Here is a 26,244-nt window from a genome sequence, read left to right as displayed (position 1 = left end):
ATGCAGAATGTTGCATGCATGTCTGCACAGTGTTATATTTTCACAGCTCACTGTCAGTAAATATCGTACAGTAAATTTTGGACTACAAGAGACTTGCAAACCTGCAAAGGTAGAGTTATTTAAAGCTTTGAATGGGTCGATTGGGTTCTGGAGGTGGGTGGTTACAGCAATCAGTAAATATAAGTTAAGATCCTGATTCTCAGGATGTTAACGCAAGGTTGGTGTGGCCTGTGGTGGGGCCCAATGTGATATATTTTCATGGGGCCCAAAATCCCTGGCGGCACCCCTAACACCAAGCACATCGACTTCACCATCCGCCCATTTAATTGGGAGACCACATTGAAATTTAAAGTTTGTATCTTTTGGAGACCCAATCCGTAATATAGTACACTTATAATAGTTGGGTTATAGTCCAGAGAAACTGGAGAAATTATCCAGGTCCTCAGTAAGGCCCTTCAAGGTTGAAGATTGAGGACTCAAGAGAATGCTTTAATCATTGGTGTACATTGATACTTTTGTCTCTAATCTATTCCTTTTTAGCCCCTTGAAGTTATTGTTTATCTGATTTTTAAAGCTAACAGTTCAATGGCCATATTAAATAGGTATGGTGACAAAGAGCAACCTTGTTTTACACCTCTTGGCAGTTCAAAGAGAAGTAACTGTTATTTATTATTTGTCATAGAATATTGTTGTACATACATTTTACCCATCTTATGAGAGATTCTCCAAAGTTGAAAAAAATCCAAGCACATACATTGCATTCAGAAAGTATTCAGACCCCTTCCCTTTTTCCACATTTTATTACGTTACAGCCTTATTCTAAAATGGATTCAATAAAAAAAATCCTCATCAATCTACATACAATACCCCATAATGCCAAAGCAAAAACCAGCATAAAAAATACAAAACAGAAATACCCATTTACATAAGTATTCAGACCCTTTGCTATGTGACTCGAAAATTGAGTTCAGGTGCATCCTGTTTCCATTGATCATCCTTGATGTTTCTACTACTTGGAGAACACCTGTGGTAAATTCAATTAATTGGACATGATTTGGAAAGGCACACACCAGTCTATATAAGATCCCACAGTTGACAGTGCATGTCAGAGGAAAAACCAAGCCATGATGTCGAAGGAAGAGTCCATAGAGCTCTGAGACAGGTTTGTGTCTAGGCACAGATCTGGGGAAGGGTACCAAAAAATGTCTGCACCATTGAAGGTCCCCAAGAACACAGTGGCATCCATCATTCTTAAATGGAAGAAGTTTGGAACCACCAAGACTCTTCCTAGAGCTGGCCGCCCGGCCCAACTGAGCAATCGGGGGAGAAGGTCCTTGGTCAGGGAGTTGACCCCAATCTCGATGGTCACTTTGACAGAGCTCGAGAGTTCCTCTGTGGAGATGGGAGAACCTTCCAGAAAGACAACCATCTCTGCAGCACTCCACCAATCAGGCCTTTATGGTAGAGTGGCCAGACGGAAGCCACTCCTGTCTAAGGTTGGTAATTTACACATGTATACAGCCCCCTCTGGTGGTCACAGTAGACAACAGCAGTGGTTAAGTGAATTGAGAAGAGCAGTGGTTCTGCTTCCCAAACTTCTCTGTGACTGCCAGTCAGTCTAGGAATGTGAGTGATCCAACACCAAAACCTCTTCCTGGTATCTTCCTGTGACCCACACAATAAACAAAGATGATATGTTGTAATACACACAGTTTACTCTTTCCCTAGCCCTGTCCCTACTCTAGCCCTGTACCTACTCTAGCCCTGTACCTACTCTAGCCCTGTACCTACTCTAGCCCTGTCCCTACTCTAGCCCTGTCCCTACTCTAGCCCTGTCCCTACTCTAGCCCTGTACCTACTCTAGCCCTGTACCTACTCTAGCCCTGTCCCTACTCTAGCCCTGTCCCTACTCTAGCCCTGTTTCTACTCTAGCCCTGTTTCTACTCTAGCCCTGTACCTACTCTAGCCCTGTACCTACTCTAGCCCTGTTTCTACTCTAGCCCTGTACCTACTCTAGCCCTGTTTCTACTCTAGCCCTGTACCTACTCTAGCCCTGTTTCTACTCTAGCCCTGTACCTACTCTAGCCCTGTTTCTACTCTAGCCCTGTTTCTACTCTAGCCCTGTTTCTACTCTAGCCCTGTACCTACTCTAGCCCTGTACCTACTCTAGCCCTGTCCCTACTCTAGCCCTGTCCCTACTCTAGCCCTGTCCCTACTCTAGCCCTGTCCCTACTCTAGCCCTGTCCCTACTCTAGCCCTGTCCCTACTCTAGCCCTGTCCCTACTCTAGCCCTGTTTCTACTCTAGCCCTGTTTCTACTCTAGCCCTGTTTCTACTCTAGCCCTGTACCTACTCTAGCCCTGTTTCTACTCTAGCCCTGTACCTACTCTAGCCCTGATTCTACTCTAGCCCTGTTTCTACTCTAGCCCTGTACCTACTCTAGCCCTGTTTCTACTCTAGCCCTGTCCCTACTCTAGCCCTGTTTCTACTCTAGCCCTGTTTCTACTCTAGCCCTGTTTCTACTCTAGCCCTTACTATAACCACAGGACTGCACCTTGAGTCAGTCAGCCACTAACACACACACACACACACACACACACACACACACACGCGCACACACACTTGCATATTTCGCTTTGCATAACAAACTCTCCCCACACTAAAATAGTCCAGGGTCTCTGAGCCACTGTCTACTACCACACCATGACACAAAAACACACACACAGGCAGGCCTTCCAGGCAGCCAAATAGGAAGTGATATGGCTGAGCAGAGAGACATGGCAATAGACACATTAGGGACACTAGTAGTGACAACACAAACAGCAACAACCACACAGCAGCCTAACAAAATACTTTGGTAACACATACTATGTTATAGTATTCTGTTTCTTCTACATGCAACCTACACAATCTGCAGTATCAGATCTTGATTGTAGAGAAAACAATGTATTAGTGGGTTTTTTGCTCGTCTTAGTTATATTGATTCAATGTCTGTTTGAAAGAAATGTCTACAAATATTTTAAACTAGATGGCGGTAAGATCAGAGTCGACTGTAGTATTTGTCTATAGGACTGCAGTACCTGTTAAGTCCAGAAAGTGGCAGTATCTTCATGTTCTGTTGGATTTGGACATCATGTTACTTGGCTTTCCTCCACTGGCTGATATCACTCTTGTATTTCTTTTGGCAAAATCTATTCTCAACTTACTGCTGAGAGTTAGAATAGTAGAATACACGAAGTGCATTTTTTCTAAATTTGGTTATGCATTAGGAGTTTTTCTCTTATTATGTCAGTCCCTGACAGCCACTCAACTTGCCCATGGCAGCTAAGCATTTTTAGATTGGTAAGTTAGTCTAGCCAGCTATCTAAACTTGTAGTAATCATGGTCAAATTACCGACTGGGGGGGGTCCACATTGATTTTGTTAGTAACTCTCACTCAGATATCATATTAAAAACTGTTAAATCTTCTCTCCACCCCATGACAAAATATGTAGAATTGCAAGAAATGAACTCTAAAACTTCAATTGTTTCTCTCCGCTGTCAAGAGGGAGGCCACTAAAATATTTTGCTCGCAAAGTGGGGGAGCGGGGAGGCCAGCAAAATTCCACTTAGGGCCCCCAAAAGGCTAGGGCCATCTCTGACTGCATGTATGGATGTAGGTACACAGACTCATGAGCCACTGCGGCCCCTCATGAGTTCAGATTTTCTGTGGCCCCCACCCCCATCAAAGTTGCCCATCCTTGTGTCAAATCGGAGGGCCTGTTGTCCGGACCTCTGGCAGTCTCTATGGGTGTGCCACAGGGTTCAATTCTCGGGCCGACTCTCTTCTCTGTATACGTCAATGATGTTGCTCTTGCTGCTGGTGATTCTCTGATCCACCTCTACGCAGACGACACCATTCTGTATACTTCTGGCCCCTCTTTGGACACTGTGTTAACTAACATCCAGACGAGCTTCAATGCCATACAACTCTCCTTCCATGGCCTCCAACTGCTCTTAAATGCAAGTAAAACTAAATGCATGCTCTTCAACTGATCGCTGCCCGCACCTGCCCGCCCGTCCAGCATCACTACTCTGGACGGCTCTGACTTAGAATACGTGGACAATTACAAATACCTGGGTGTTTGTTAGACTGTAAACTCTCCTTCGAGACTCACATTAAGCATCTCCAATCCAAAATTAAATCTAGAATCGGCTTCCTATATCGCAACAAAGCATCCTTCACTCATGCTGCCAAACATACCCTCGTAAAACTGACCATCCTACCGATCCTCGACTTCGGTGATGTCATCTATAAAATAGCCTCCAACACTCTACTCAACAAACTGGATGCAGTCTATCACAGTGCCATCTGTTTTGTCACCAAAGCCCCATATACTACCCACCACTGCGACCTGTACGCTCTCGTTGGTTGGCCCTCGCTTCATACTCGTCGCCAAATCCACTGGCTCCAGGTCATCTACAGGTCTTTGCTAGGTAAAGCCCCACCTTATCTTAGTCCACTGGTCACCATAGCAGCACCCACTCGTAGCACGCGCTCCAGCAGGTATATCTCACTGGTCACCCCCAAAGCCAATTCCTCCTTTGGTCATCTTTCCTTCCAGTTCTCTGCTGCCAATGACTGGAACGAACTGCAAAAATCTCTGAAGCTGGAGACTCATATCTCCCTCACTAGCTTTAAGCACCAGCTGTCAGAGCAGCTCACAGATCACTGCACCTGTACATAGCCCAGCTGTAAACAGCCCATCTATCTACCTACCTCATCCCCATACTGTATTTATTTATTTATCTTGCTCCTTTGCACCCCAGTATCTCTACTTGCACATTCATCTTCTGCACATCCTACCATTCCAGTGTTTAATTGCTATATTGTAATTACTTCGCCACCATGGCCTATTTATTGCCTTAACTTACCTCATTTGCACTCACTGTATATAGACTTTTTGTTTTCTTTTGTTCTACTGTATTATTGACTGTATGTTTGTTTATTCCATGTGTAACTCTGTGTTGTTGTATGTGTCGAATTGCTATGCTTTATCTTGGCCAGGTCGCAGTTGTAAATGAGAACTTGTTCTCAACTGGCCTACCTGGTTAAATAAAGGGGATTTAAAAAAAAAATGTTTAAGAGGAACCTGAGGGGAGGTTTGTGTGTGTGTGTCCTTCAGCCAGTCATCACATTCCTGCTGAACAGGAATTCATTATTGTACCCAGCTGATCTCTCTCTCTCTCTCTCTCTCTGAGAGTTGTGGTTATGGCTTCTCAACTCTGTGTCTATACACTTCTCATCACTAACTATGAATGTAATTTTGGGCATTAGCCAACTCACTAATAACAGTCATAAGACACACTTTTATTATGATCAAATTACAGCAATCATCTCCACCATCTTCCTCCTACAGGTTAGATCTTTATAGAAAACCTGTAGGAGCTAGTATGTAATAGTTGCATTCATCCTGCATTTTGTGTGTGTGTGTGGGGGGGGGGGGAGTGGAATGTACTGCAGGTTAAGGCAGGCTAGTGAAGGTGAAAGCTGCTGGGCATGTTGACTCTAGAGACAGAACTAGCCTTATGGCATGAATATCACACACACACGTATGAGCGCGCATGCATACACACACACACACACACACACACACACACGCAAACACACACACACACACACACACACACACACAAACTTCCCCCTCTAACTGTATTAGCCAATAACATCCTCTGAGTAAGAGGAACAATATCAGGTTATAGCATATTCTCATAATATTCTGTAGGCAGACTCAACACACCTCAACACTGAGTAAAAGGTAAGTATACCACTTCATTACATTACAATCTTCTTCATTTTGGACAGTTGTGTTTTCCCTGTGTCTGTGTGGATCATTGTTTAGTTGCTGTAGGCCTATACCTTCAAATGTTTTAGCCAGTCTAGTAGTCTGCTTCACCAGGACCTGCCTGTGTCTCTGGTTCTCTCTTTTTGCTCCTCTCTCTGTTTGTGTGTTTGTTTGTCTGTCTCTAGTTTGTTATGGCTCTTATTTTCTGTAATGTCACAGGTCCTTGTGACATCACCTTCTCTCTGATCTTTTGCAGATGTTTGATTGGGTTGCTCTCATGTTGGTGTAGAGATTGACATCGTTCTGATATGGGTGGGGTTAGGGATTGTGATATTGTCTGCAGTAGCACGCATGCACACAAGCATGTACACACACATACAAACACACACACACACACACACACACAACAAAGTACCAACAAAGCTAGCACATTTTGTTCCTTGGAAGTTGTGGGAACAAAAGTTTTTGGTTTCCCATTGGTTTTGGGAACGAAACCATACATTTCCTGACCGGTAAAACTGAACGTTTTTTTTAAACATTCAGAGAACAGAAGTGAACATTTTGCCTGTTCTAGGAACGTTCATTTTTAGGTTGCAGGGAGGTTCTGAGAATGTTTTACTATGGTTCCTTTAAAGTTTTCCTGGCAGGTTATATTAACGTTCTGAGAACGGAAATTATAGTTTATTTGAAGGTAATTAAATAACATTCTGGGAACATGTTTCAATAAGACTTTGAATAACAGTGCTAGCTTAGCTTAACTGTTTTGAACTCCAAGCACAGATAGGACCCATGGAAATGCTTAGGCATTAATCATCCAAACATATTTATTTTGTGGCATGGTGTCAGTGAGATTCATACCTATGATCTTCTGTTCTCTAGCCATAGAATTAGTTCTCTGTGCCACCAGGATGGAGCTAGCACGCCATGTTATTTTAACTCAAACAAAGCTGTTCATTTTAGTCTATTGAAACAGACCCCATTTCTAAGGAAACAAGCACTCATTAAGATCAGGTGTGGCCAATAAGTAGACGCAGCCATCACTCCTGTACACACTTAACAAGATAGAGGACACAGAGTTTTGTTGATGATGAGAATGGAATGTATATGTTTTAAAATAACATTCTTAGAACCTTCTTTGAACATTACTAAAGTTTTCTTGTGGTTTTTATGGAAAGTTTTCTTAACGTTCTCTGATCAATTTGAGACCATGACTTTAAATACAACCATGAGGAAACCTGTAGGCAATGTTACGCTGATGTACTGTAATTCCCACAGAAGAACGTTGTTTCTTAACATTCTCTGAATGATTTGAGAACATTCCCAATGTCAAACCAGTTGGAGAACATTGCTAGAACATTCCTAAAATTGAAATGAAATGTAGCCATGTTTGAACTTTTAAGAAACATTCTGTTGGAAAAACACGAGATGAACTGTGTTACGGAGTCTAGTTGATAGGTAATCGACTAGCCGGACTGTTCCCCGGATTCACTGTGTTGATGACATCACTCCATGTTCAGAGCTGAACAGTGAAAGTGACATTTACATGCATGAATCCATTGGGGCTGTACACTCAAGAGGGAAGAAATGGTTTGTGACACTACGATTACACAACAAGCAACAACAATGTCAACTGGATTCCGGTGCTACATGCAATGTAATGAGCTACAAAGACAAAATCAATCTGGCACCTGACACACATCTATTGCCCAGCGACACTAGACTAAAGCTGTACTCAGGAGAGCTAATGAGCTCTATGGGCACCTTTGAGACCGAATGTCTTATTCGGGGACGCAAACACAAGCTGGAGTTTGAGATTGTGAAAACCAGTCAACATCCTCTCCTCTCAGGCTCTACATGCGAACACCTGGGACTGATGCAGTTCACTGTACCAAATGACCTGCACGTTGTGGATCATGTCCAGCATGGACCCCTGTCCAAAGAACAACTACTCAGCAGATATGACGATGTATTCAACATGCCCGTTGAATCAGTGCCTGGGGAGGTACACTTTGAAGTGGATGAGAGCATCACTCCAGTCCAGTGTGCTCCTCGCAATGTGCCCATTGCAATGAAAGTGGCTGTGAAGGCCCAGCTGGACAAGTATGAGGCCGATGGCCACATGACATCTGTGACCGAACCAACTGACTGGATCAGCAATATGGTCATAGTGAAAAAACCAGAGAAGCTGAGGGTCTGCATCGACCCAAAGCATCTGAACCAAGCACTGAAACGATCCCACTACATCATGCCGACACTAGAAGATGTCCTCTACAAGCTTCCCAAGGCCAGGATTTTCACCTTGGTGGATGCCCGAGATGCATTCCTTCAATGCAAGCTGGACGAAGAAAGCAGCTTCATGACTACCTTCTGGACCCCCTGGGGTCAGAAACGCTGGCTCAAGCTCTCATTTGGTGTCTCAGTGGCACCTGAGATATACCAACGCAAGCAGCACGAGTTACTGGCTGGGCTCAAGGGCATTGAACCCATCGCCGATGATGTCCTGATCGTAGGCTGTGGTGACACAGACGATGAAGCAGAACGCGACCACGATGTGAAGCTCCTGGCACTGATGGAGCGCTGTCGATCAGTTAAGCTTCATCTTGGCCTGAAGAAGCTACAGTTCAAGGTGAAAGACGTTCACTTCCATGGCCACATTCTTTCAGCAAAAGGCCTGAAGCCGGACCCAGACAAGGTCCGAGCGATCCTCGACATGCCAAACCCATCTGATGCAAAAGGCGTACAGCGTCTCATCGGTTTTGCAAACTATCTTGCAAAGTTCATGCCACACCTATCAGCAGTCTGTGAGCCTCTGCGCCGGTTGCTGGACAAAGACACACCATGGCACTGGCTACCCAAGCACGAGGCCGCGGTGCAGGAGATGAAATCTCTGGCTTCATCCATGCCAGTGTTGCGCTACTACGACGTCACGAAGCCTGTCACAATCCAGAGTGACTCCAGCCAAAGGGGACTTGGATGCTGCCTTATGCAGGAAGGCCAACCCGTTGCGTTTGCCTCGAGAGCGCTCACCCCCACCGAACAGAACTATGCACAAATTGAGAAAGAGTGCCTCAGCATCGTCTTCTCCTGCCAGCGATTCCATCACTACTTATATGGTCGAGAGCTGGTCACCGCTGAAACTGACCACAAACCACTCATTGCCATATTCAGTAAACCTCTCCTCAACGCGCCCAAGAGGCTTCAAAGCATGCTCCTGACTCTGCAAAACTACAGCCTGAAGGTCATTTACAAGCCAGGACCAGAGATGTACATCAGCGACACACTGAGCAGGGCAACGGCACAATGTACAGGCAGAGGCACTGCCTATCAGCGGCAGGCCATCTGTTCGCTACAGCAGGAACAACAAGATGTTCAACAGATCAATCAGGCAGACTACTTAAACGTCACAGATCACCGCCTAGCCCAGATCAGGCAACACACTGACAAGGACGAACACCTACAATCACTGAAGTCCATGGCTCTCGCAGGTTGGCCATACCTGAAAGAGGAGACACCTTTCACAGTGAGAGAATACTGGACCTTTCGAGATGAGATCAGCGTGCAAAATGGCGTCTTATTCAGAGGTCAGAAGGTCATTATTCCCAAATCACTACGTCCAGAGATGCTTACCCGCATACACTCCAGTCACGTTGGAGGTGACGCATGCTACCGCCAGGCTCGTGAAACATTATACTGGCCAAACATGCAAGCAGAAATTAAAGACTTTGTCTGTACCACGTGCAACGAGTACGCTCATGAACAGCAAAAGGAAACCATGATGTCACACGAACTACCCACAAGGCCCTGGCAAATCGTCAGCATGGACTTATTCAGCCATAGACAAAAGGACTATCTTCTCATTGTTGATCACTACTCTGACTTTTGGGAAATTGAACTGCTCCCTGACTTGTCTGGAGAAACGGTCATAAAGCGCTGCAAGGCGCAGTTTGCCAGGCAAGGTCAGCCTGACAAGGTAATCTCGGACAATGGCCCACAATTCACTGCACAGTTCAAGCGTTTCGCCTCAGAATGGGAGTTTGACCACGTGACCTCCTCTCCAAGACACCCAAAAGCAAATGGCAAGGCAGAGTCAGCTGTCAAGATTGCAAAAACCTGTTAAGCAGGGCCGCGCGCGACAGCAACGACCCATGGAAAGCGATCTTACAGTGGAGGAACACACCCACCGAAAACATGGACAGCAGCCCAGCACAACGCCTTCTGTCCAGACGTCTGAAGACTGCCATCCCCGTAGCTAACAAGCTACTTGAGCCCTGCGTCATGGTTGGCGTCACGGACAAACTGCGTCACAGAAAGCAGCTCGCTAAGTGCTTCTACGACCGGACTGCTCGAGACCTACCAGAGCTGGAGGTGGGTGAAACGATAAGGATGAAACCGCTGCCGGGAGACCACACAGGACTTTGGAGGCTGGGCACGTGCCTACAGAGAGTTGCACCACGCTCTTACCTGGTGGATGTTGGTGGCTCCCTCTATCGTCGCAATCGGGTGGATCTGCGCGTAGCAGAGCAGACAAACCAGAACACGCCATACACTCACCTAGATGAGCTGGATTACAGTCCAGGCCTAAGGGTAAGAGGTGCAGAATTGAGACATGAGCCAACTGAAGGTGAGGCTTCGACCCCACCAAGCTCTCCAGCTCGTGGCCCTAATCCTACCCCTGTCAGAGCCCATACTTACTCACGGGTGGGTCGGCTGTGCAAGCCACCGGACAGGCTTACTCTGTAAGCAAGAGACTGTGTTAACTTGCCCTCCTGTTTATTTAAAAAAAAATATATATATATATATACATTGAAAAAGAAAGGAAGATGACAACTGAAGTAAAAAGAAAATGTCATGCGTTTTTAATTGTTATGACTTGATTGTTAAGAATTTAATGTTATGCTGTTATGTTTGCACTTTCTATTGAAAAGGATGATGTTACGGAGTCTAGTTGATAGGTAATCGACTAGCCGGACTGTTCCCCGGACTCCGCGTGTAGGGATTTGTACAATGCATGAACAAGGCTATTGAACTAGACATTGGTGTCTGTCTTTATTACTTTATCCAATATATCATACTGAAACAAACTGCTACAAAAAAGACCCGCTAAAGCTAAAGAACACTCCGTAATGTTCACAAACTACATATACTTTGAACTCGCGAAAAGTGGGAGATGCGGTAAAGAAACACTGGTATATGTTATCATCGGACCCAGTTTTGCCGGCTGAATTAAAAAAAACACCACTTATTGTGTATAGGAGAGGTCGCAATTTACGCGATAAATTGGTTCATGCCAACTGCCAGCCACAAAAGAAAATCAGCCAGGATCTTTTACGCCCTCTTCCAAATGGTAGCTATAAAGGCAGAGGATGCGCACCGTGCAACAATATGATGAAGTGTGAATATTTCTGCCACACACACAGGAAAACGGTTCCAAATAAATGACATTATTACGTGTTCCACCACCCATGTTAGTTACATTATTAAATGTCCATATGGGCTCTCAAACAGAGAATCAGTGAACATAAAAATTCAATCAGGAGAAACGACAGGGATTATCCAGTCGCAGTACATTTTAATGACCTAAAGCATGACATTTCTACCTTTTTAGATTTTGTGGCATAGAGAAAGTTAAGATATCAGACAGGGGAGGTGATGTTAATAATACTCTGAGTAAAAGAGAATGTTTTTGGATTTTCACCCTCCAGACATTATTTCCTGAAGGTCTTAATGGTGAAATGCCTATGTATGTTATGTTGTGAATTTGAACATGAATTATGCCCCTATTTAAGATTACTCTGTTTTTCGTACGATGTACACAAAATGTAATGAAAACTTGCTCGGGAGGTCTATGTCCTCATTGTGGTTTTACAAACGTGTTTAATACGTCTCATTTACACACTTTATTTGAATATTTATGAAATGCATATTCTTATATTTGGTAGCACTTATGTTTTTCCTTCGCCTCCAACCCCTTTCGATGCGTGAAACGGATGTGGGTGGGGCTAAGTCTACATAAGGGTGCTAATTTAAAAAACCTCACAAAAGCTCTGAGGAAGGCTGTGAGGCCGATACGTAAACTTATTAAAGATCAGTGATACTATCAAGAGCAGTGTGCGGTTTCCTTTTTCCTTCATGTTCAACTGTTACCATGCACCTGCAAAAATGATTGCTCAGATGTGCGAGTGCCTTTTGAATTTAGGAAACATTCTGTTAAAGTAATGAAATACCAAGAAAATAACGTTATTTTGTTAAATTCTTTAAATGTGCTGAGAATGTTCCAAAACCAAGCAACTATCCTGCACCATTCCCAGAAAGTTGTGGGAAGGTTGTATGCAAAATGACCATAGGACAACCACACTGTAAGTAACATGTGGTTAGCTGGGAAACTGGAACAGGAAAGGGTGTTCATGGGGCATCAGAGTGGCCATCACTTTGTCACCACATCATGGTGACAATGTAAACTCTGAACTCTTCTGGCTCTTTCTCTGACCCTGTGTGTGTGTGTGTGTGTGTGTGTGTGTGTGTGTGTGTGTGTGTGTGTGTTTTTCCTATGTGAAGAGTTCAGTGTAAAGAAAAAATGTGCTATGAGGGTGTGAAGTACATAGGGAGCAGAGTACATACACACACTACACACGTTGAGTACACACATACTTACACTACACACACTAAGTACACACACTGAGTACATACACTACACACACTGAGTACATACATACACTACACACACTGAGTACATACATACACTACACACACTGAATACATACATACACTACACACACTGAATACATACATACACTACACACACTGAGTACATACATACACTACACACATTGAGTACATACATACACTACACACACTGAGTACATACATACACTACACACACTGAGTACATACATACACTACACACACTGAGTACATACATACACTACACACACTGAGTACATGCATACACTACACACACTGAGTACATACATACACTACACACACTGAGTACATACATACACTACACACACTGAGTACATACATACACTACACACACTGAGTACATATACACACTACACACACTGAGTACATACATACACTACACACACTACACACACTGAGTACATACATACACTACACACAGTGAGTACATACACACACTACACACACTGAGTACATACATACACTACACACACTGAGTACATACATACACTACACACACTGAGTACATATACACACTACACACACTGAGTACATACATACACTACACACACTACACACACTGAGTACATACATACACTACACACAGTGAGTACATACACACACTACACACACTGAGTACATGCATACACTACACACAGTGAGTACATAAACACACTACACACACTGAGTGCACACACTACACACACTGAGTACACACATACAGAGGTGGATGGGTTCATCTTGTGGGGCTCCAAGGGAGCTGTTTGGTATTTGAGGAAATCTGAGAGGATGAGATACATTGTATAATGCAATAGTCGTTATGTTACATCAGTATTGTCAGTTCAGTTCATCTCTGCTGTTTATACTTTTATTAATTAACAGAACAATGGGCAGGAAACCCACAGCACTTTTCTATCACAGAAACCCTCTGTCTCAGTCAGACGGATGCAGAGACAGACACGTTGAGAGACAATGAGAGACTCCAGAGACATCATGAGAAACTCCCGGGAGATCAAGAGAGACTACAGGGAGATGGACACTGGGGTACCAGGGCCGGCTCCAGGCATAGGCGACATAGGTGGTTGGTTAGGGCCTCCAGACGCTAGGGAGCCCCTGACCCACAAAATGAATATATATTAATATATTAAAACATTTTGGAACTTAGTGGGGGTCTCAACTTACTGTAGTAGGGTAGTAGAATACACAAGGTGCAATTTTTCAAAATGTAGTTGTGCATCAACAGTTTTCCTCATGTTATTTCAGTCACTGACAGTCACTCAATTAGCCATGTCAACTAACAATTTTTAGTTAGTCTGGCCAGCTATCTAAACTTGTAGTAATCATGGCCAAATACCGACTGGCAAGTAGGGCATGTGCCTAGGGGCCCTGACCTCCAGGGGGCCCCCATTGATTTTGTTAGCCACTTTCACTCGGATATCATTAACGTGGCATAAGTCTTGGCAAAATGTGTGCAATTGAAAGAAATTTGCTTTAAAACTGCAAAAGATATTTGGTTGGGCAAGCTCGCATAGGGCCCTCAAAAGGCTAGGGCCGGCTATGGAGGGGACACTGGCATCCTATCAGAATGGGAGTGTCATTGGATAGCTTGGCAAGATGACAAGCATAAAGGGACAAGAGAGGGAGAGGGGGGAGAAAGAGGGAGAGGGGGGAGAAAGAGAGGGAAAGACAATAGAGGATAGAACAGGCTACTGCAGTACAACTGCATCTTACCCTTTTTACCTTTCTTCCTCCTTATCCCTCCTCCTCTATCTCTACCTGCCCTGAGGCTGAGGAGGGGGGCAGAGCGAGGAGCTGATAGGTGTGTTGGATCAGAGCCACACCCCTGATAGGTTATTCCTTTGGGTGTGTGCCTGGAGGTGTGTGTATGTCAGAGATAGAGGGAGTGTGTAATGTAGTAGCCTACTGTTCCATGAGAGAGGGGACTGATCTGCTAAGGGCTTCCCAGGGGTGAGCTGACGTTCTGGGCTTGGAGAGGAGACTGGTGGGGGTCAGTGGTGGTTGTTGGCTGTCGAGCCTTGGAGCTTACTGATCACATACACGAGGAGGATTACTGTGTGTGTTTATCCACACCCTGGTGGACAGAGGGAAGGAAGGAGGGATGAACTCTCTGCGGTTGAAGGAGTTGTCTAACTCAGACCTGTACAGACGCAGACAGGAGAGACCTGACAGCTATGGAAGCATAGCTACTGACAGCCTCAGGTGAGAACCTTTTCTCTCTACCCCCCACCCCCTCCCTCTCGCTTTGATTTCTCTCTATTTGACCATTCTGCAGAGTAAACAGACAGCATGTCAGAAAGTGTACTGTACTGGGGGATGATTAGGGTTAATGCTTGGGAACATTTGATGAGTCACCATCTGTTGGTGAACTTTGTGTTGAAGAGATGCAGAGAACCTGGTCTGTGTGGCCTTTGTGTACTGTATGAGTGTGAAGTAAAGTGTAGAGTGTATACATATATAAAACCGTTTACCATTTTAAGAACCAAATGGAAGCAAACAGAGCAAACAAAACGCGGAGGGACCGACCTGATTTTGTCCAGTAGAAACTCTGTTTTTTGTTGCAAAACATTTTCTGTTTGGAGTCAACGGTTTCTGTTGCTCTCTTTCTCCCTCTCCCGCCTTCTTCCTCCCTCTCTCTCTCTTCATCTCCCTCTATCTCCCTCTCTCTCCACCCCTGATCATGCAGTGATTAGACGTCTGTAATGTCAGTAATGCCGACGAAGCTCTTTTTAGAGGTGATCTGAGAATAACAAAATCCAGCTGCAGAAACGATAGAAGGAGAGAGAGAATACACTGCATCTCTCCCAAGGGACAGCCATATTATATCATATCACACAGTAGTGGTGATTGTTCACCTGCACCCACTCGCAATTACTAATAACCGATCCGCAACCACCTGACTTTATGTGATATTGTGATATATCCAACCCTAACCCGCTAATATAGAAAATGTGATATTGTGATATATCCAACCCTAACCCGCTAATATAGAAAATGTGATATTGTGATATATCCAACCCTAACCCGCTAATATAGAAAATGTGATATTGTAATATATCTAACCCTAACCCGCTAATATAGAAAATGTGATATTGTGAGATATCCAACCCTAACCCGCTAATATAGAAAATGTGATATTGTGATATATCCAACCCTAACCCGCTAATATAGAAAATGTGATATTGTGATATATCCAACCCTAACCCGCTAATATAGAAAATGTGATATTGTGAAATATCCAACCCTAACCCGCTAATATAGAAAATGTGATATTGTGATATATCCAACCCTAACCCGCTAATATAGAAAATGTGATATTGTGAGATATCCAACCCTAACCCGCTAATATAGAAAATGTGATATTGTGATATATCCAACCCTAACCCGCTAATATAGAAAATGTGATATTGTGATACATCCAACCCTAACCAGCTAATATAGAAAATGTGATATTGTGATATATCCAACCCTAACCTGCTAATATAGATAATGTGATATATCCAACCCTAACCCGCTAATATAGAAAATGTGATACTGTGATATCTAACCCTAACCCGCTAATATAGAAAATGTGATATTGTGATATATCTAACCCTAACCCGCTAATATAGAAAATGTCATATTGTGATATATCCAACCGGAACCCGCTAATATAGAAAATGTGATATTGTGATATATCCAACCCTAACCCGCTAATATAGAAAATGTGATATTGTGATATATCCAACCCTAACCCGCTAATATAGAAAATGTGATATTGTGAGATATCCAACCCTAACCCGCTAATATAGAAAATGTGATATTGTGATATATCCAACCCTAACCTGCTAATATATAAATGTGATATTGTGATATATCCAACCCTAACCCGCTAATATAGAAAATGTGATATTGTGATATATCCAACCCTAACTCGCTAATATAGAAAATGTGATATTGTGAGATATCCAACCCTAACCCGCTAATATAGAAAATGTGATATTGTGATATATCCAACCCTAACCCGCTAATATAGAAAATGTGATATTGTGATATATCCAACCCTAACCCGCTAATATAGAAAATGTGATATTGTGATATATCCAACCCTAACCCGCTAATATAGAAAATGTGATATTGTGATATATCCAACCCTAACCCGCTAATATAGAAAATGTGATATTGTGATATATCCAACCCTAACCCGCTAATATAGAAAATGTGATATTGTGATATATCCAACCCTAACCCGCTAATATAGAAAATGTGATATTGTGATATATCCAACCCTAACCCGCTAATATAGAAAATGTGATATTGTGATATATCCAACCCTAACCCGCTAATATAGAAAATGTGATATTGTGATATATCCAACCCTAACCCGCTAATATAGAAAATGTGATATAGCTTTTTTTGACAGAGGGTGCAGGATTTTTTTTGCCTAATTTAGATATGTTTCTGCTTCTAATTTCCAACATTTTGATAGGCTATTTGTTAGTCAACTATGTTTATAATTTACCGCGCATACAGTTAGGCCCTAGCTTAGGATTACGCAGTAATGCCCATCAGCCTAAAATAATGAAAGAAAAACCTCAATGTAGCCATAGATTGCATGAGAATTATACATTTATGGATTTTTTGAGGTATTGTTTTCTCTTTATTCAACCGGCCCGCCTCGAGGATATAACCACGGGGACTGCAGGTTATGAGTCAACCCGCGCATCACTATCACACACACACACACCAGCCTTCACTGCTAAACATGATGCACTGAAGTGCTTGGTCGGCAGAATTGAGCTAGTGACAGAACAGACCATAAAGTCACCTGGTCTCTCTGCTGTGACGTCTTTGGTTGTAGTGGTGTGTCCTTCACATGACCACATGACTCATGACCACGTAGCTTGCTTCCCAGGTTGTCACACATACTCCCAAACCCTCCCCTGTCCTCCTCCTCTCACTGCCCTCAGCAGGAAATGGAACAGTGGAGTAATGCCAGGAGGGCAGAGGGGCAGGGCGGAGGTTTTAGGGATGTTGGGAAAACAGGGAAGAACTATCTGCTAATGTTTGAGATACAGTACACTTAGCACAAAGGGAATGAACATGTCTACAGAGAACACCTAGAGTATTCTTTCTTCCACTTCTCTGAGCGTTGGTTTGATGTGCACAGCCACAGGTTTTCCCCTAGTTGTTGTGCTAACACAGCCCTTATATTTCTCCATTACCATGGCTACTGTTGACACAGTGCAGCGGGAGAAGGGGGTTTGTTTGGTTAGCATTCTCCTTAGTGCTAGCAGCCTAGCAGCCTTAGTCAGTAGGTCCAGTCTGATCTGTGTACCTAGCCCTCGCTGAGACCATAACCGCCTCAGCATTATCCAGGAAACTTGTCAGAACTCATTCCTCACCTCTGGCAGGGAGGGCAAATGCACAGCTACTGTGGTGTTAGACTGTTAGATGGCTATCACAACTAAACAATGACTGGTTTTAGAAATACTTAGCCTGGAAGCTTGGAAGATTCTTGGGGAGCCAGGGTTAGCCAGGATGACCTGAGGCCCTGGGCAAACATTTGGAAGGTATAGGAGGCCTGGGGAGATCATTTTTGGGCCTGTGGCTAGGTTAGTTTGAGACGGTCTGGCCTGGCGTTGCTTGGAAGAATGTGGAAGGATATTGCAGAACCCTGCCTCTGGGCCCTGACGAAGGCGTGGTGTACTCTGGCTGAGCAATGACACCTTGCAGCTGTGCTGTTGCACCACTTTCTCACCAACAGGAAATATTGAACCATCGCCATAGTGATTTATACTGCTATTCCGTTTGACTTTGTATTACCATGCCTGTTACTCTGACAACACATCTGTCAAATAGCTAATTTAGTTCTCACCAGTGCTGTGTGTGTTGTTGCAGTTTGTAGTGTGTTATTGTGTGTTGTAATACAGGTCTTGGCAGTCTATGTATTTACTCTAGAACATGCACTAGACAAACTAACCCCAGAGTGACTGTTTGTAATGGCTTACCCTCCCAATAGGCCTAGCTAAGCATCTGTCTAAACAGTTATTCATCATGTCATGTATCCACAGACAGAGTTGGATATAGCCCAGGGGAGAAACCTTTATACTGGCTCAAAGATGATTTTGTCTGCCTTCGGTCACAGCAAAGTCTTCCTTTGGCATTATCAGATGTTTTCATTATCTCTGTATTGATGTCGAATCCATGTAAAGCTGCTTTTTGTCATCATAACAACACCTCACTTTTCTCTCAGTCTAAACTCCTGCATCCTGGAATGTTTCCTGTCACCTCTATGTGTACTGCAGACCCCCAGGTGGCAGAGTTTCTCTCTGTACTGCAGACCCCCAGGTGGAAGGGTTTCTCTCTGTACTGCAGACCCCCAGGTGGCAGAGTTTCTCTCTGTACTGCAGACCCCCAGGTGGAAGGGTTTCTCTCTGGTCTGCAGACCCCCAGGTGGAAGGGTTTCTCTCTGTACTGCAGACCCCCAGGTGGCAGAGTTTCTCTCTGTACTGCAGACCCCCAGGTGGCAGGGTTTCTCTCTGTACTGCAGACCCCCAGGTGGCAGGGTTTCTCTCTGTACTGCAGACCCCCAGGTGGCAGGGTTTCTCTCTGTACTTCAGACCCACAGGTGGCAGGGTTTCTCTCTGTACTTCAGACCCCGAGGTGGAAGGGTTTCTCTCTGTACTGCAGACCCCCAGGTGGCAGGGTTTCTCTCTGTACTTCAGACCCCCAGGTGGCAGGGTTTCTCTCTGTACTGCAGACCCCTAGGTGGCAGGGTTTCTCAATGTACTTCAGACCCCCAGGTGGAAGGGTTTCTCTCTGTACTGCAGACCCCCAGGTGGCAGGGTTTCTCTCTGTACTTCAGACCCCCAGGTGGAAGGGTTTTTCTCTGTACTGCAGACCCCCAGGTGGCAGGGTTTCTCTCTGTACTGCAGACCCCCAGGTGGCAGGGTTTCTCTCTGTACTGCAGACCCCCAGGTGGCAGGGTTTTTCTCTGTACTGCAGACCCCCAGGTGGCAGGGTTTCTCTCTGTACTGCAGACCCCCAGGTGGCAGGGTTTCTCTCTGTACTGCAGACCCCCAGGTGGCAGGGTTTCTCTCTGTACTTCAGACCCCCAGGTGGCAGGGTTTTTCTCTGTACTGCAGACCCCCAGGTGGAAGGGTTTCTCTCTGTACTGCAGAACCCCAGGTGGTAGGGTTTCTCTCTGTACTTCAGACCCCCAGGTGGCAGGGTTTCTCTCTGTACTGCAGACCCCCAGGTGGCAGGGTTTCTCTCTGTACTGCAGACCCCCAGGTGGCAGGGTTTCTCTCTGTACTGCAGACCCCCAGGTGGCAGGGTTTCTCTCTGTACTTCAGACCCCCAGGTGGCAGGGTTTCTCTCTGTACTGCAGACCCCCAGGTGGCAGGGCTTCTCTCTGTACTGCAGACCCCCAGGTGGCAGGGTTTCCCTCTGTAGTTGGCCCTGTCCTGAGTACTGTTTACTGGAGCCTCCTTTGTCTGCATGTTGTTGGGGATAACCTGCAGGAGAGAGACACATTACCAGAGACATGACCACATGAACAGAGACATGACCACATGAACAGAGACATGATCACATGAACAGAGACATGACCACATGAACAGTGACATGGACAGAGACATGACCACATGAACAGAGACATGACCACATGAACAGAGACATGACCACATGAACAGTGACATGAACAGAGACATGACCACATGAACAGAGACATGATCACATGAACAGAGACATGAACAGAGACATGACCACATGAACAGAGACATGAACAGAGACATGACCACATGAACAGAGACATGACCACATGAACAGAGACATGACCACATGAACAGAGACATGAACAGAGACATGACCACATGAACAGAGACATGACCACATGAACAGAGACATGACCACATGAACAGAGACATGACCACATGAACAGAGACATGAACAGAGACATGACCACATGAACAGAGACATGAACAGATACATGACCACATGAACAGAGACATGACCACATGAACAGAGACATGACCACATGAACAGAGACATGACCACATGAACACAGACATGACCACATGAACAGAGACATGACCACATGAACAGAGACATGACCACATGAACAGAGACATGAACAGACACATGACCACATGAACAGAGACATGACCACATGAACAGAGACATGAACAGAGACATGACCACATGAACAGAGACATGACCACATGAACAGAGACATAAACAGAGACATGACCACATGAACAGAGAAATGCACACATGAACAGAGCCATGAACAGAGACATGACCACATGAACAGAGACATGACCACATGAACAGAGACATGACCACATGAACAGAGACATGACCACATGAACAGAGACATGAACAGAGACATGACCACATGAACAGAGACATGAAACAGAGACATGACCACATGAACAGAGACATGAACACATGAACAGAGCCATGAACAGATACATGACCACATGAACAGAGACATGACCACATGAACAGAGACATGACCACATGAACAGAGACATGAACAGAGACATGACCACATGAACAGAGACATGAACAGAGACATGACCACATGAACAGAGACATGAACACATGAACAGAGACATGAACAGAGACATGACCACATGAACAGACACATGACCACATGAACAGAGACATGACCACATGAACAGAGACATGAACAGAGACATGACCACATGAACAGAGACATGAACACATGAACAGAGACATGAACAGAGACATGACCACATGAACAGAGACATGACCACATGAACAGAGACATGAACAGAGACATGACCACATGAACAGAGACATGAACAGAGACATGACCACATGAAAAGAGACATGAACAGAGACATGACCAGATGAACAGAGACATGACCACATGAACAGAGACATGACCACATGAACAGAGACATGAGCAGAGACATGACCACATGAACTGAGACATGACCACATGAACAGAGACATGAACAGAGACATGACCACATGAACAGAGACATGAACAGAGACATGACCACATGAACAGAGACATGAACAGAGACATGACCACATGAACAGAGACATGACCACATGAACAGAGACATGAACAGAGACATGACCACATGAACAGAGACATGACCACATGAACAGAGACATGACCACATGAACAGAGACATGACCACATGAACAGACACATGACCACATGAACAGACACATGACCACATGAACAGACACATGACCACATGAACAGAGACATGAACAGAGACATGACCACATGAACAGAGACATGAACAGAGACATGACCACATGAACAGAGACATGACCACATGAACAGAGACATGAACACATGAACAGAGACATGAACACATGAACAGAGACATAACCACATGAACAGAGACAAGAACAGAGACATGACCACATGAACAGAGACATGACCACATGAACAGAGACATGACCACATGAACAGAGACATGATCACATGAACAGAGACATGATCACATGAACAGAGACATGAACAGAGACATGACCACATGAACAGAGACATGAACAGAGACATGACCACATGAACAGAGACATGAACAGAGACATGACCACATGAACAGAGACATGAACAGAGACATGACCACATGAACAGAGACATGACCACATGAACAGAGACATGACCACATGAACAGAGACATGACCACATGAACAGAGACATGACCACATGAACAGAGACATGAACAGACACATGACCACATGAACAGACACATGACCACATGAACAGAGACATGAACAGAGACATGACCACATGAACAGAGACATGACCACATGAACAGAGACATGACCACATGAACAGAGACATGACCACATGAACAGAGACATGACCACATGAACAGAGACATGACCACATGAACAGAGACATGACCACATGAACAGAGACATTACCACATGAACAGAGACATGAACAGAGACATGACCACATGAACAGAGACATGACCACATGAACAGAGACATGACCACATGAACAGAGACATGACCACATGAACAGAGACATGACCACATGAACAGAGACATGACCACATGAACAGAGACATGAACAGACACATGATAACATGAACAGAGACATGATCACATGAACAGAGACATGACCACATGAACAGAGACATGACCAGAGACATGACCACATGACCAGAGACATGACCACATGACCAGAGACATGACCACATGAACAGAGAGATGACCAGAGACATGAACAGAGAGATGACCAGAGACATGACCACATGAACAGAGAGATGACCACATGAACAGAGAGATGACCAGAGACATGACCACATGGACATGCTCCTCCTCTCCTCAGTATAATCAGTATGCTGTAATTAGGAAGGCAGCTCAGAGTGTTTCCTGTTTTGGTCCCGCCCTCCGTCCCATTGTCCTGTCAGTTAACACCAGTGTTTCCCAGTCTGTTTTAGGGATTTGTTTTCCCGTGAGCCCTTCTTTCTCCTAGTAGTTGTAATGGGAGTAAAATGTGAATGTGCACCTAGCAGTAGTTCACACACCAGGGACAGGAAGGAGGGAAAAGCTGCCCCCCCCCCCCTATACACACACACACACACACACACACACACACACACACACACACACACACACACACACACACACACGGGCTGGCGTCAGCTGCCAGAGCCTAGTTTGGACATGATACTTTCCTGGGCGTCTATTTGTGGAATGATGGAAACAGGCTGAATAGCAGAGAGAGGAATGTCTGTACACTCCTGGTTTATAGTCTCTGGTAGAGACACACATGTCCACAGTACTCCACTCTAGAGAGACACACGTGTCCACAGTACTCCACTCTAGAGAGAGACACATGTCCACAGTACTCCACTCTAGAGAGACACACGTGTCCACAGTACTCCACTCTAGAGAGACACACATGTCCACAGTACTCCACTCTAGAGAGACACATGTCCACAGTACTCCACTCTAGAGAGACACACGTGTCCACAGTACTCCACTCTAGAGAGACACACATGTCCACAGTACTCCACTCTAGAGAGACACACATGTCCACAGTACTCCACTCTAGAGAGACACACATGTCCACAGTACTCCACTCTAGAGAGACACACATGTCCACAGTACTCCACTCTAGAGAGACACACATGTCCACAGTACTCCACTCTAGAGAGACACACATGTCCACAGTACTCCACTCTAGAGAGACACACGTGTCCACAGTACTCCACTCTAGAGAGACACACGTGTCCACAGTACTCCACTCTAGAGAGACACACGTGTCCACAGTACTCCACTCTAGAGAGACACACGTGTCCACAGTACTCCACTCTAGAGAGACACACGTGTCCACAGTACTCCACTCTAGAGAGACACACGTGTCCACAGTACTCCACTCTAGAGAGACACACGTGTCCACAGTACTCCACTCTTGAGAGACACACATGTCCACAGTACTCCACTCTAGAGAGACACACGTGTCCACAGTACTCCACTCTAGAGAGACACACGTGTCCACAGTACTCCACTCTAGAGAGACACACGTGTCCACAGTACTCCACTCTAGAGAGACACACGTGTCCACAGTACTCCACTCTAGAGAGACACACATGTGTCATTTCTTTAAGGAGGTCAGAGCAGGAAGATGTAGGGGCGCAACTTTTTTCTAGAAGTGGGGGGGACATATATACATATTTTTTTATATATACATATACATCCAGTCGGATAAACACTCCAAACAGCCTACCCGATCGCTAGGAGGCATCTGCATGGTCCTAAAGCACACCGTTGCCTTGTTTTGTATCACATTCCGATGATAAAACTGGAGGGGACAAAAATGCAATTTCTGAATGTGGGGGACACCCCTTGTCCCCAGAGACAGTTGCACCCCTGGTAAGATGTGATGAGTTTAGCCACATAAACAACTATCAGTCACTTTGATTTGTAAATGTTTGTGAAGTGTTTATTCAGTAGATTAAAATGGCATAATATGGATGAGAATACTTCATATGGGGCGGCAGGTAGCCTAGTGGTTAGAGTGTAGGGGCGGCAGGTAGCCTAGTGGTTAGAGTGTAGGGGCGGCATGTAGCCTAGTGGTTAGAGTGTAGGGGCGGCATGTAGCCTAGTGGTTAGAGTGTAGGGGAGGCATGTAGCCTAGTGGTTAGAGTGTAGGGGCGGCATGTAGCCTAGTGGTTAGAGTGTAGGGGCGGCATGTAGCCTAGTGGTTAGAGTGTAGGGGTGGCATGTAGCCTAGTGGTTAGAGTGTAGGGGAGGCATGTAGCCTAGTGGTTAGAGTGTAGGGGAGGCATGTAGTCTAGTGGTTAGAGTGTAGGGGAGGCATGTAGCCTAGTGGTTAGAGTGTAGGGGAGGCATGTAGCCTAGTGGTTAGAGTGTAGGGGAGGCATGTAGCCTAGTGGTTAGAGTGTAGGGGTGGCATGTAGCCTAGTGGTTAGAGTGTAGGGGAGGCATGTAGCCTAGTGGTTAGAGTGTAGGGGAGGCATGTAGCCTAGTGGTTAGAGTGTAGGGGCGGCATGTAGCCTAGTGGTTAGAGTGTAGGGGAGGCATGTAGCCTAGTGGTTAGAGTGTAGGGGAGGCATGTAGCCTAGTGGTTAGAGTGTAGGGGCGGCATGTAGCCTAGTGGTTAGAGTGTAGGGGAGGCATGTAGCCTAGTGGTTAGAGTGTAGGGGCGGCATGTAGCCTAGTGGTTAGAGTGTAGGGGCGGCATGTAGCCTAGTGGTTAGAGTGTAGGGGAGGCATGTAGCCTAGTGGTTAGAGTGTAGGGGTGGCATGTAGCCTAGTGGTTAGAGTGTAGGGGCGGCATGTAGCCTAGTGGTTAGAGTGTAGGGGCGGCATGTAGCCTAGTGGTTAGAGTGTAGGGGCGGCATGTAGCCTAGTGGTTAGAGTGTAGGGGCGGCATGTAGCCTAGTGGTTAGAGTGTAGGGGCGGCATGTAGCCTAGTGGTTAGAGTGTAGGGGCGGCATGTAGCCTAGTGGTTAGAGTGTAGGGGAGGCATGTAGCCTAGTGGTTAGAGTGTAGGGGAGGCATGTAGCCTAGTGGTTAGAGTGTAGGGGCGGCATGTAGCCTAGTGGTTAGAGTGTAGGGGCGGCATGTAGCCTAGTGGTTAGAGTGTAGGGGCGGCATGTAGCCTAGTGGTTAGAGTGTAGGGGCGGCATGTAGCCTAGTGGTTAGAGTGTAGGGGCGGCATGTAGCCTAGTGGTTAGAGTGTAGGGGCGGCATGTAGCCTAGTGGTTAGAGTGTAGGGGAGGCATGTAGCCTAGTGGTTAGAGTGTAGGGGTGGCATGTAGCCTAGTGGTTAGAGTGTAGGGGAGGCATGTAGCCTAGTGGTTAGAGTGTAGGGGGGCATGTAGCCTAGTGGTTAGAGTGTAGGGGAGGCATGTAGCCTAGTGGTTAGAGTGTAGGGGAGGCATGTAGCCTAGTGGTTAGAGTGTAGGGGAGGCATGTAGCCTAGTGGTTAGAGTGTAGGGGAGGCATGTAGCCTAGTGGTTAGAGTGTAGGGGCGGCATGTAGCCTAGTGGTTAGAGTGTAGGGGCGGCATGTAGCCTAGTGGTTAGAGTGTAGGGGAGGCATGTAGCCTAGTGGTTAGAGTGTAGGGGAGGCATGTAGCCTAGTGGTTAGAGTGTAGGGGCGGCATGTAGCTAGTGGTTAGAGTGTAGGGGAGCATGTAGCCTAGTGGTTAGAGTGTAGGGGCGGCATGTAGCCTAGTGGTTAGAGTGTAGGGGCGGCAT

The 26,244-nt window shown here is 45.4% G+C and overlaps 1 protein-coding gene across 3 annotated transcripts in view; it reads left to right on the top strand.

The window, feature by feature from the left end:
- The window catches only part of LOC115155733 (LIM and senescent cell antigen-like-containing domain protein 1), a 71,851-nt gene that overhangs the window by 12,809 nt on the left and 32,798 nt on the right, over positions 1-26,244 (top strand). The window contains exon 1 of one of the 3 annotated variants that reach the window (XM_029702639.1): positions 5,715-5,797. The exons of 1 other annotated variant lie outside the window; for it this stretch is intronic. Coding sequence is in view for 1 of the 2 variants with exons in the window: in XM_029702637.1 (XP_029558497.1) it covers positions 14,625-14,725 (101 nt within the window). In the remaining variant the exon portion in view is untranslated. Of the gene's footprint in view, positions 1-5,714; positions 5,798-14,422; positions 14,726-26,244 lie in introns of those variants that run through there. One more of the 3 variants, XM_029702637.1, reaches the window with a different exon arrangement.

The sequence above is a fragment of the Salmo trutta genome, chromosome 20, assembly GCF_901001165.1.
Source record: "Salmo trutta chromosome 20, fSalTru1.1, whole genome shotgun sequence".
Classification (NCBI taxonomy): Eukaryota; Metazoa; Chordata; class Actinopteri; order Salmoniformes; family Salmonidae; genus Salmo; species Salmo trutta.
This window is presented reverse-complemented; position numbering and strand designations above follow the sequence as displayed.